The following is a 13,613-nucleotide window of genomic DNA, read 5'->3' on the forward strand; positions in this document are numbered from 1 at the left end:
GGAGTGGTTATTTCCCTTCCTCTTTATGGGTAACGCTGCTTTGAGGGTGGCTGTTGTCATTGTGTTCCTGGTTCGAGCCTAGGGAGGAGCGAGGAGAGGGACAGAAGCTATACTGTTACACTGGCAATACTAAAGTGCCTATAAGAACATCCAATAGTCAAAGGTTAATGAAATACAAATGGTATAGAGGGAAATAGTCCTATGATTCCTGTAATAACTACAACCTAAAACGTCTTACCTGGGAATAATGAAGACTCATGTTAAAACGAACCACCAGCTTTCATATGTTCTCATGTTCTGAGCAAGGAACTTAAACGTTAGCTTTCTTACATGGCACATATTGCACTTTTACTTTCTTCTCCAACACTTTGTTTTGCATTATTTAAACCAAGTTGAACATGTTTAATTATTTGAGGCTAAATTGATTTTATTGATGTATTATATTAAGTTAAAATACGTGTTCATTCATTATTGTTGTAATTGTCATTATTACAACAACAACAAAAAACTTGGCCGATTAATCGTTATCGGCTTTTTTGGTCCTCCAAAAATCGGTATCGCCGTTGAAAAAATCATAATCGGTCGACCTCTATCACAGACCCCCCACACTAGAGAGCAATAGGCACTAACTCCGCCATGGTTTGTTGGACAAAGCCTATGGGAATATGAATGGGGTTTTGGATAAACGCCGAAAATAAGGTCTGTGGTAAACACAGGCTTTGGAGAACTTATAGATTTTGTTCAATGAGATCATCTTCATTAGTTAAGGTTACATTTTGTGGATTTAATGCATTTATCAAAAAAAAAGCACATTAAGGCTTCCTAATTAATAAAGGTTATGTTAACTGACTGGTATTATCTCATAGAACAAAACGTATAAGGTCTCCTAAGCCTGTGTTAACCTCAACCATACTATTGCCCTTTATTCCAAAACCCTATTCTTTCCACATAAGGATGACTGAACGAACAAGACGTATCTCTCACTTCTGTTTTTTGACTACAAGCTGGCGAATGCTATTAGCTGAATTTCTCAGAGATCAAATACAATTTAAAACAGGCAACAGTAAACACGTCGTCCACCACGAATGATGCAGCACCTTTTGGCCAATTGAGATATTGTGTGTGATTTAACACGTTTTGGTTAATTACTGTACAGTAGCTCCCACCTTGGGCCAAATAGTGTAATTTTGGAACTGACTGATCTCTATAGGGAAGATGCGTAATTTATCCACGTTTAGTCCAAATCGGGCCAGTGCTGTCTGTCTGAGATATCACGTGTGACGAACGTACTAACACACAGAGACAAATCCACAGTCCCCTCCCTGATTTCACCGATATGAATGTTCTTGCATATGTTAAGTCTTGACAGTGTTTGCAACATGTGTACCAAATTTAGTTACAATATGAATATCCTTGATGGATTTATATGCATTTATGTGCCAGACCACGCCCATGTGAATAATTTTTGGCCAATAGTGGCCATGTTGTTTTAGGAACTAGTCTGGAAAATATTGCGTTCAGAGAACCTTTATCCATAGATGCCACATATCAAATTTTGTGTAGCTCGGTCATTTGGTGCCAGAAGAGTAGTGTTTTTTTTTAAAGTGGAAAATCCATTATGGCGGGCCAGAGGCAGATTTTTTCCTTGTGAGGAGAGGTACCTAAGTACCAAATTTCATGACTGTTGGTCAAACGGGGTGAGGGGTGTGACCTTTCAAAGTTTGCATTTTCAATCTCTTATTATAGCGCCACCATCTGGCCAATCAGTGTAATTTAGTAAATGCCAGATCTGTATGGCAAAACACATAATTCAGCCAAGTTGTCAAAACTGGGCCTGTACTGTCTGCAATATATTGTGGGACTTACGTACGTAGAGTTGATATAGCGCCCACTAACGGACGGTGACGGATCCACAGTGGGAGACAATAAACCATACAACTCTATGCACAAGGACTTCTTTTAACAATTTCCACAAAAATGTTTACTAATACACAATTGAACAGTTCAGATGCAAAGTTGGGTAACATAATCACAGTTGGTGCTGTTGGTACCGTGTATGTTTAGAGTTATGTGGTTTAACTTTGTAGACATTCGTTATTGTTTCGCATACATTTTAAAGTGAAAATGACTAGTCTCAACATCAATCTGTTACTGTGGAATTGACCTTATTCATAGTTGTATGCTAATGTTCTTTATTTTGAGCTCAAATATTTATTGTGAATGCTTCTAGTTTAGTCTAGCATACAGTGCCTTGCGAAAGTATTCAGCCCCCTTGAACTTTGCGACCTTTTGCCACATTTCAGGCTTCAAACATAAAGATATAAAACTGTATTTTTTTTGTGAAGAATCAACAACAAGTGGGACACAATCATGAAGTGGAACGACAATTATTGGATATTTCAAACTTTTTTACAAATCAAAAACTTAAAAATTGGGCGTGCAAAATTATTCAGCCCCCTTAAGTTAATACTTTGTAGCGCCACCTTTTGCTGCGATTACAGCTGTAAGTCGCTTGGGGTATGTTTCTATCAGTTTTGCACATCGAGAGACTGAATTTTTTTCCCATTCCTCCTTGCAAAACAGCTCGAGCTCAGTGAGGTTGGATGGAGAGCATTTGTGAACAGCAGTTTTCAGTTCTTTCCACAGATTCTCAATTGGATTCAGGTCTGGACTTTGACTTGGCCATTCTAACACCTGGATATGTTTATTTTTGAACCATTCCATTGTAGATTTTGCTTTATGTTTTGGATCATTGTCTTGTTGGAAGACAAATCTCCGTCCCAGTCTCAGGTCTTTTGCAGACTCCATCAGGTTTTTTTCCAGAATGGTCCTGTATTTGGCTCCATCCATCTTCCCATCAATTTTAACCATCTTCCCTGTCCCTGCTGAAGAAAAGCAGGCCCAAACCATGATGCTGCCACCACCATGTTTGACAGTGGGGATGGTGTGTTCAGGGTGATGAGCTGTGTTGCTTTTACGCCAAACATAACGTTTTGCATTGTTGCCAAAAAGTTCAATTTTGGTTTCATCTGACCAGAGCACCTTCTTCCACATGTTTGGTGTGTCTCCCAGGTGGCTTGTGGCAAACTTTAAACGACACTTTTTATGGATATCTTTAAGAAATGGCTTTCTTCTTGCCACTCTTCCATAAAGGCCAGATTTGTGCAATATACGACCGATTGTTGTCCTATGGACAGAGTCTCCCACCTCAGCTGTAGATCTCTGCAGTTCATCCAGAGTGATCATGGGCCTCTTGGCTGCATCTCTGATCAGTCTTCTCCTTGTATGAGCTGAAAGTTTAGAGGGTCGGCCAGGTCTTGGTAGATTTGCAGTGGTCTGATACTCCTTCCATTTCAATATTATCACTTGCACAGTGCTCCTTGGGATGTTTAAAGCTTGGGAAATCTTTTTGTATCCAAATCCGGCTTTAAACTTCTTCACAACAGTATCTCGGACCTGCCTGGTGTGTTCCTTGTTCTTCATGATGCTCTCTGCGCTTTTAACGGACCTCTGAGACTATCACAGTGCAGGTGCATTTATACGGAGACTTGATTACACACAGGTGGATTGTATTTATCATCATTAGTCATTTAGGTCAACATTGGTTCATTCAGAGATCCTCACTGAACTTCTGAAGAGAGTTTGCTGCACTGAAAGTAAAGGGGCTGAATAATTTTGCACGCCCAATTTTTCAGTTTTTGATTTGTTAAAGTTTTTAAATATCCAATAAATGTCGTTCCACTTCATGATTGTGTCCCACTTGTTGTTGGTTCTTCACAAAAAAATACAGTTTTATATATTTGTTTGAAGCCTGAAATGTGGCAAAAGGTCGCAAAGTTCAAGGGGGCCGAATACTTTCGCAAGGCACTGTAGGTCTAGGTATAGTATAGGTCTAGTATAAGTCTCCTTGCAAGTGAACAATTGTCTGACTTCTGTTTGCAGATTAGTATATTTGTAGCAGGGATGTGTTATTGTGTTATTCTTACGGGATATTTACACCTCCCGACGTCTTGTCCTCTGCCAGGGATTTGGAGTGGGTGGAGGGAGAATGAGTCTAACGAGGGCATTTGGTATCAATGCAGTTATGCATGAGATCTACGAGGAATGACACGAAACACCTATACCCATTGAACTGGGGATCAAATGTTTAAGATACAAGTGCATCGGTCTCCAGATCCCAAAAATCGATCCAAATGTAGCATGCGTCGGTCAGAAAATTGATTCAAACATTTCGAATTGCCGCTTCACAATATTTTTTTGCTCATATTACATTCTTTCTACCTTCCGAAAATACCTCCTATTTTGTGACAACTGATTCGTCCTCTCCTTCAGCGTCGAACTCCATGTAGCCGCTCACTCTGCCCAGCTTCACGTGTTGACCAATGCAAGGTAGACTGCCGGTTCCTGATCTTGCACATCTGCGCAGCACAGTCAGCATTCAAATACTAAAATGGCTTGCGTGATATGAGGATTCATTAGTTGAGTGACAACCCATGTCAATTGCTAGCTTATTGTTATCTATGAGCTGTTCAAGATGGTGTTTTACCAGAATAAAAGTCAGCTACTGTAGACAGAACTCTCATCTGGCAACGTGGGCCAGCTTCCCTGTGCTATGATTTCTACTCCTTATATTCCACGACGTGACGAATTCAGGCTGTTCTGAGAGCAACAGGGGGTGTCAACTCAATATTAGGAAGGTGTTCCTAATGTTTTGTACACAATATATATTAATTTGCCATGTCATAGCTAAATTATGAAATTGTACACATATTGAGCTCAAACACTTAATGTGCAGAAATGACAACTTAATAAGTGGGTGATGGTGATTTCAGAACCAAAGTGAGGGGACATAAAAACTTAGGTGACTTTGCCACTAATCTGATTGTGGTAGTGGGGTGGTCGATGCCTAGTCTACCTTATGGCTCAGATCAGGTGCCTACATTGTAAATACACCATTTATTTATTTAACCTTTATTTAACCAGGAAGGGCTCATTGAGTTTTAAAATCTCTTTTTTCAAGAGTGTCCTGGCCAAGATAGGCAGCACCAAGTCATTACAAAAATTACAGACAAACAACATGAAAAACTACAAGTCATCTAGTAAAAACCATGGAATTCACAAGAGTATAACAAAATCAAAAACAGCAAATTAAAAACATTGACAGGTCAGGGAATCAGTCTCAAGATCATTCATCGGGGATTTAAAAATACCAATCGGGACAAGTTCTTCCAGTTTAAAAGTATTTTGTAAGGCGTTCCAAGACGATGGCGCAGAGTACATAAAACCCCTTTTACCAAATTCAGTCCGGACATTTGGAACAGTTGGCACGATCAAGTCCAGCGAATGAAGAGAGTACCCACCAGATTTCTGAACAATAAAAATGCCCAAATAAAAAGGTATTAAACCCAAAATGGCTTTGTAAATAAATGTATACCAGTGCCTGAGCTTAAGAGTGACTAGAGAAGGCCAGCCAACTCTGTTATACAAAGTGCAGTGGTGCGTGGGTTTTACAGTTTTAAAATAAATCTCAATGTGCCATGGTGTCAATTGATCTCAAACACTGAGCGGAAGCATTCATATATAAAATATCCCCATAGTCTAGTAAAAGCATAAATGTAGCTGATACTAGCCGCCTCCTGGCTTCAAAAGAAAAACAGGCCTTATTCCTAAAGTAAAATCCCAATTTCAGCGTTACATTTTTTGTAAGTTGTTGAATATGCAATTTAAGAGGCCGTCATCAATTAAAATTCCAAGATATTTATATGAGGTTACAACCTCAATCTCCTTGCCCTGACAGGTAGTAATAGGTGAAAGGTTCAGAGGTCTATTTCTTTCTTTAGAGAACACCATTAGTTTAGTTTTGTCAGTATTGAGGATAAGCTTCAATTGACACAAGGTATGTTGAACAGTATAAAAAGCAGTTTGCAAGTTCTGGAAAGCTTTTATAAGAGATGAGGCACAACAGTAAATAACAGTATCATCAGCATAAAAATGAAGTTGCGCATTTTGGACATTTGTCTAAATCATTTATATAAATAGTGAATAAGAGAGGACCAAGTACAGAGCCTTGGGGCACACCATTAAAGACAGACAATTTAACAGACATAAGCCCATCAAATTGAGTGCACTGAGTTCTATCAGACAGATAGTTAGCAAACCATGCAACTGCATGCTCTGAAAGACCTACACTCGACAATCTCTGCCTTAGTATAGCATGATCAACTGTATCAAAAGCCTTAGAGAGATCAATAAACACAGTGCTGTTTTTTTGTCAAGGGCTTCAGTGATATCATTTAAAACCTTAATGGCTGCTGTAATTGTGCTATGCTTCTTCCTGAAGCCTGATTGGTACATTGATAAAATAGAGTTAGTAAATAAAAACTATTTTCGCTGTTCACTCACAAGGATTTCAAGTATTTTCACCATAGACATGCATCACACAAACACACACACACACACAAAGTCAGCTCAGACAGATCCAGCTCAGAGGCCCAACTCAATTTCCGTGATGGTTAAACGTTTTTAGGGTAAACTTAAACCAGATATAAAGTATGTATAAAAGATCATGTAGAAATATATTTTGAAATAAGAGAGAACTAACAATCACCCGTCCCGGCTACCATCTTTGCCACCCATCTGAAAAATAATCCTGGTTGAAACACTGCGTATCTGATTGTCTTGAAAGGGAAAGATAAACATCCTAAGATCTACCCATTCCTAACTTTTCTGTCTTTAGTCTCAATTTTAACCAGATTAATTTCACCTTTATGTTCATGCCTTTTAGGAATTCTCTCCTGAAATTAGGATAACAGAGACTGTAGAGAGGCCCGAGAGCCTAACATCATGTATCATAACTGTAAATATATCTGTACTGGTCTCATAGTTAAGTAAACACTTTATTTGAAAACCAAAGGCTGTCTACCTATTCACCGGCCACAGCCTGTTCACCCACTGAACAACAAACAAAAGATCCTGCAGCTGGCATTGTCTTCCTTTGCTTAGCTCATATTTGATAGGTCTGTTGCTTGTTTATTTTCCTACGCTATGGCTCATGGGAATTTACATTCAATTTGAATTGTCATGGTTTGAATTGGCTTCTTGACGGAAACAATGTGTCTCTTCCACAGTGTAATTTCCCCACGTTTCCCACCACCCAGCATGTTAAAATAAGCCCACGTGAATATGAACTAAGGCGGAAGCCCATGATACCCAGTAGTCATTGTTACGTGTCCTCTGCTCCTACCAAAACAGTTTGCACTTGAATTTCAATTCCATTCCTACTCATGAAGACATTTCTCATGTCTTTCTCTCCTCCCTCAAGTGCCTGAGTTGTGCCCATCGGTTGGCAGCCCTCAATTTCATACGACGACAATGGCTACGACAAAAGCTCTTTGTCCCCAGTGGATGCTGTGTTTCCCGACATCACTTATACACAATCGCAGATAATGACTGTGGCACGCGAAGAAACGTCCTTGACCCTCTCTTGGCCAATCCTTCAGCGTTCACGCCAGAATCAAATTGATAATGTGTTTTTGTTTTGCTTTGTTACTGTCCTGAAAAATGTGTGACTGAGGTTTGAATAAGAGTACAATGTATTGCAAGGTCTCGTTCCATTAAACATGGATGTGTTTTTTTTCTTCTCAAGAGTGTTTATGGAAAGCTGAAGGCCTGTCAATCACTGGCTATTAAATATTGAGCAGAGATACCGAGCTCAACTTACATTTTTTTGCGGCCTGTTTACAAAACGACTCATCCGTCAGACTGCGGCTCTCCTAGTAAATAGCCATGCATGTTTCAGGATCATCTTGTCCAGGCCAATGCTGGAGAGGGCTACACCAGCTCACCTCGAGGAGAATCGCCCCCGGCTGTTTACTTGTGTAGGCTGTGATGTTTTCAAATTGGATTTGATGTCTGACAAAAGGCAGTGCAGACTCAGGGGTAAAACAATGAAGATCTTCTCTTGGTTTTCGCACTGTTACGCCCTGTTACTGATAGGCTAGCCTTGTGGTTGGTTTTTGATCTGGAAGTTTCTAGTAGTGCGGGCTTCCAGCTACATGTCAGTTGTTGAAAATCTGGTCAATTAGGCCTATTTAACAAACATTGGTCCATAGCAGGGTAGGTCTTTTATAATGATCCTTGACTTCTTAGATGTTGGTTTCAACTCTGGGGCATCAAGGCATCAGTTTACGTCAGACAAATAAAATATGATATGTCCAAATGTGGACCGAGAATATTAGGAGTATTTATCTCAATTGTTGTTTCTGCTACTAGGGATCGGTGCAAATACTCGAGTACATGATTCAAGATTTGCATTCGATTGTTGAAAATCCATTTACCAGGTTACATTTACAATAAACAGACAATGTCAAAGTTGAATGTCTTTTGAGTAGCGGTAGCTATGTCAAAGGAATTGAGAAATGACATTTTCATTTTTGTATCTGAACCAGTAATTGGAACAATCTGTCAACATTTACCTCCAGACCTGTTTCACACATGATCCGAGCACTCGAGTAGGCCTACTCAAAATCATTTCTGTGAGAGTACTAGTACTCGAGTAGGCCTACTCAAAATAATTTCTGTCAGAGTAGTAGTACTCGAGTAGGCCTACTCAAAATCATTTCTGTGAGAGTACTAGTACTTGAGTAGGCCTACTCCAAATCATTTCTGTGAGAGTACTAGTACTCGAGTAGGCCTACTCCAAATCATTTCTGTGAGCGTACTAGCACTCGAGTTGGCCTACTCCAAATCGTTTCTGTGAGCATACTTGGACTCTAACACAAACATTCTTTCAGATGCCCATCCCTAGTTGCTACACATAACAGAATAAGTTCAGCCAGAATTGAGAGACACAATCAGTTACAACATTCCATATTGAACTGTTATGGACAAATTAGTTTCAAGTCATGATTTGCAATCGAAGCCTTGAGCATAGAGCAGCATTTTAGTCATTATTAGTGGGACTCCGAGTTGAGAAAATCTGGCAACCTACTAAAGCTGACATTTCTTTTTAAGTTGATACGAGGTGCCTCGTTGCTCCTCTAACAAAAGCCAACAAAGGCCTTTTACACGTGGATAAATAAGACTTCAAATGTGGCTCAGCGTGCGGAGAGAATGTGTAAATATATCTTCAGATGCATTCTGGTGTGTGTTGTTATCTCTCCCCCCGTCGCGGGGGAGTTGGGTTGTTGTCATAAAGCACTGCTCCTCTGTCGACTGATCAATATGTTTCTCCCGTTTCATTTTCAGAGGAGAAGACACAGCTGGTTCTAAATGTCGACAAACAGCTCGAAGAAGTCAGAGAGTTGGTACGTCTTTGATCAGTAATTTCCACTCCTCACATTAAAAGAAAATGTATAGTAATAATGCATTTGGAAAAGGAAACAAGACAATTTCACAGGTGAACGAAGACAACGGCACCTGTGTTATCCTAACGGCGTCAGGACACGCACATACTTCCCGTGGTGGAAAGCTGTTCAGCACAATAACGGCGTGATCGCTTTTCGCTTTTAAGTGACACACCCGTGACACATTTCGAGCCATTATTTGGAGGAGGGAGTCTTCCCGTCATGTTTAAAAATTTAAAGAAGTGAACTAACGTGTAAATTGTCGACGTTGTTGTCTTGATTAGTCTTCTCCAAATCCACCTCAGAGTCTTGTCTCTCTGTAACGTTACCTCTAATGTAATCTACGTGACACTGTTGGGTCTCAACATGTCTGTAAAATGAAGACCCTTCAAATGGATTGCATCTTATTTATTTACCAAACTGCCTTTCTGTCAGAACTTTTTTTTATTTTTATCGTTGATGAATGACCCGAAGAAGAGCAATGTGTCAGCAAATCAACATCGAAAAAGTTTTTGTGAGTGCTTCTGAAGTAGCTCATGTTGAAGTTTTGCTAGCTTGAGATTTCAGTTTAATCTTCAGAATCTCTTGTTGTTTTACAGTCCCCTCCAAATCCAAGTTGTGTGCTACGCTATTTTACTTTAATTTCTTTACATCAAACCTGTCTATGTATACAGTGCATTCAGAAATTATTCAGGCCCCTTCCTCTTTTCTACATTACAGCCTTATTCTAAAATGAATTAAGTAAAACATTTTCCTCATCAATCTACACACAATGCCCCATAATGACAAAGTGAAAATAGGTTTAGACATTTTTGCAAATGTATTAAAAATAAAAGACATACCTTATTTACATAAGTATTCAGACCCTTGAGACTATGAGACTTGAAATTGAGCTCAGGTGCATCCTATTTCCATTGATGGTCCTTGAGGTGTTTCTACAACTTGATTGGAGTCCACCTGTGGCAAATTCAATTGATTGGACATGATTTGGATTGGCACACAACTGTCTATATAAGGTCCCGCAGTTGACATGGCATGTCAGGGCAAAAACCAAGGCATGAGGTGGAAGGAATTGTCCGTAGATCTCCGAGCCCGGATTGTGTCGAGGCACAGATCTGGTAAAGGGTATCAAAAAATGCATGCAACATTGAAGGTTCTCAAGAATATAGTGGGCCCCATCATTCTTAAATGGAAGAAGTTTGGAACCACCAAGTCTCTTCCTAGAACTGGCCGCCCGTCCAAACTGAGCAATCGGTGGAGAAGGGCCTTTGTCAGGGAGGTGACCAATAACCCAATGGTCAATCTGACAGCTCCACAGTTCCACTGTGGAGAAGGGAGAACCTTCCAGAAGAACAACCATCTCTGCAGCACTCCATCAATTAGGCCTTTATGGTAGAGTAGCCAGATGGAAGCCACTCCTCAGTAAAATGTTTATGACAGCCCGATTGGAGTTTGCCAGAAGGCACCTAAAGGACTCTGACCATGAGAAACAAGATTCTCATGTTTGATGAAACCAAGATTGAACTGTTTGGCCTGAATGCCAAGTGTCACGTCTGGAGAAAACCTGGCACCATCCCTACGATGAAGCATGGTGGTGGAAGCATCATGCTGTGGGGATGTTTTTCAGCGGCAGGGACTGGGAGACGAGTCAGGGTTGAGGGGAAAGATGAACAGAGCAAGGTACAGAGAGATCCTTGATGAAAACCTGCTCTAGAGTGCTCAGGACCTCAGACTGGGGTGATAATTCACCTTCCAATAGAACCACAACCCTAAGCACACAGCCAAGACGATGCAGAAGTGGCTTAGGGACAAGTCTATGAATTTCCTTGAGGGGCCCAGCCCCTCGAACATCTCTGGAGAAACCTTAAAATAGCTGTGCAGTGACGCTCCCCGTCCGACCTGACAGTTTGAGAGGATCTGCCGAGAAGACTGGGAGAAACTCCCCAAATACAGGTGTGCCAAGCTTGTAGCGTCATACCCAAGAAGACTCGAGGCTGTAAGCGCTACCAAAGGTGCTTCAACAAAGTATTGAACACTTTTGTAAATGTTATTTCATTTATTTATTTTATAAATGAGCAAAACTTTCTAAAAACCTGTTTTTGCTTTGTCATTATGCAGTATTGTGTGTAGATTGATATGGTGTGTGTGTGTGTATATGTTTATATTTAAAATCCATTTTAGAATAAGGCTGTAACGCAACACAATTTAAAACAATTCTAGTGGTCTGAATACTTTCCGAATGCACTGTACATTAAGTTCAACACTTTACATAAAAGGTCCGTTAACAGTGTAGTCACCACATACTGAACAGACTACTTACTTAATTAACAGTAAAGTGTACAATAAGTTGAGTTTAACAACAATCTTTAATTGAAAATCTGTTTTGACATATTTCCACAATTGTAGGCTACCCAGCTATAATTGCATAGTTTAGACCTATGTTCTAGTGAATTTTGCCAATACAATGTTATTTTTTAATATAATTTTTTTTACCATCTAATGGTGAATTAACTGGTTGATTGCTGGACCTAGATGGAGCAGATGGATCTGGAGGTGCGTGAGCTCCCCATCCAGAGCAGAGGCATGTACCAGAGCAGACTGAAGAGCTACAAGGGGGAGATGGACAAGCTGGAGAAAGACTTTGTGAGTACCCCACCATAACACCTCATTTGTCTTGGTGAATAGCTATGCATACTACTGACAGCCCAGCCCCGGTTACATGCCTTGCTCAATGGAACATTGACACCTACTGATGGTCGTTTGACCTTTTGGGTATGGCAAGAATGATCCTATCACACGTGTACTTGCATGCACGTAAGCATGTGTTTTTGTGTGCTTGTGTGTGTACTGTAAGTGAACGCCATAATGTACGCACAATGTACACCGGTATAGTTCTGAGCATACGTACACCTTCTAACATACGCTCACACTTTCCGAAACACACGCACTCGGACTGAAACTGAAGGTCATTGGCATGTCCGCTGTGGCTCATTTTTTGGGGGTCTGTTTTTGAAAGCCCAAGTAGCATCCATAGGAGTGTGGGCTTGTGTTGATGCTTCAGAACAAGGCCTTGTTTAGTAATTTATAAACTGCACCTGTCTGTCTAGAGCCCTCCACCGTACACATATCAAACCTTAATGAGGAATGAAATGTTTTAACTTTAGTCACTTGCTCTTAACCCATATTTTAGGCTCCCTGTTTTACTTTCAAACATTACTCCCATTAGACGTAGAAATTGTGTTAATGCCCCTCTTGGCTTTACTTTAAGATTTTACTTAGTGTGTTACATCTCTGAACTCTCTCTCAGCTTCCTTGGGGTTGTTCATTTACCTGTGGAACTTCGGAATGCATCGTTCCACTAGATACCTGTGCGGATATTTAGCTTTTTCCATTCAAATGTAAAGGTAAACACCAGGCATCACGGTTAAAGCATTGACCAATGTGAACCGAAATAATCAACAAACGAACAAGCAAACACTGGGAAATCACAGGTGCCAGTGATCTGTGGCTCCACTCCTGAAAATCTGTGAGCTCAGATTACAGAGATCTCTCTAGTCTTTGAGAGAGCTCGCTTTCCTCGCCATGGGCATTTAATTGGCTGATGATTAATCTTTAGCTTCTCCTGTCTCGACACTTGCCGTGGTTAATTATCAAGCAATTAACACCTGCTGTGTCGGATATTACGGCTAAGTCGCATTCCTCACATTTTTGTCTGTGCTATGCTATTTTGAGCGCATGCTATTAGATGCGAGGATACCCTTTGTCACCTTTTTAAATAGCTGACATTCTCATACATTAAGAAGGTGAAGAGAATGGAGAAAGGCCATTTTGGATATAAAAAATATTATTAATCACGTACCCTTAAGAGGAAAATATATAGGCCTAGTCACGTATCCTTCTGACAACTTTGCCTCTACCAGAAACCTGTACAGTGTGTTCATTTTAGTTTCGTAGTGGAGTCAGATTAAGGCTGGCCTTCTACCAAGCACAATTAATTTAGGTGCTTTTTAATAATTGTGGATAGACTAGAACAAACCAACTTTAGTAATGGTTTTCATTTTGGTTCACTTACGATTGGCAAGCTGTGTCCACCTCAGCCTGTGTGAAACCCTGTTATATTGATAAACAATTTGTTTTGCTCTTAAAGTTTAAATTTTTTATGGCAAAGGTGATGTGTATTTAAAGTGGGACCTCCCACTGCCCACTTTCAACTCCCTGGTAAAGCTGCTGACTTCTCCCAAAGCTGCTGATTCGTCCTCAAAAGTGCAA

At 40.3% G+C, this 13,613-nt stretch overlaps 1 protein-coding gene across 4 annotated transcripts in view; it reads left to right on the forward strand.

Moving 5' to 3' along the window:
* Positions 1-13,613, forward strand: part of vti1a (vesicle transport through interaction with t-SNAREs 1A) — a 192,052-nt gene that overhangs the window by 1,909 nt on the left and 176,530 nt on the right. For all 4 annotated transcript variants that reach the window (XM_046368786.1, XM_046368783.1, XM_046368785.1 and 1 more), the window contains exons 2-3: positions 9,247-9,305; positions 11,877-11,987. In XM_046368786.1, coding sequence (XP_046224742.1) covers positions 9,247-9,305; positions 11,877-11,987 — 170 coding nt within the window. The remainder of the gene's footprint in view (positions 1-9,246; positions 9,306-11,876; positions 11,988-13,613) is intronic.

This window comes from Oncorhynchus gorbuscha, linkage group LG11 (assembly GCF_021184085.1).
Source record: "Oncorhynchus gorbuscha isolate QuinsamMale2020 ecotype Even-year linkage group LG11, OgorEven_v1.0, whole genome shotgun sequence".
NCBI lineage: Eukaryota > Metazoa > Chordata > Actinopteri > Salmoniformes > Salmonidae > Oncorhynchus > Oncorhynchus gorbuscha.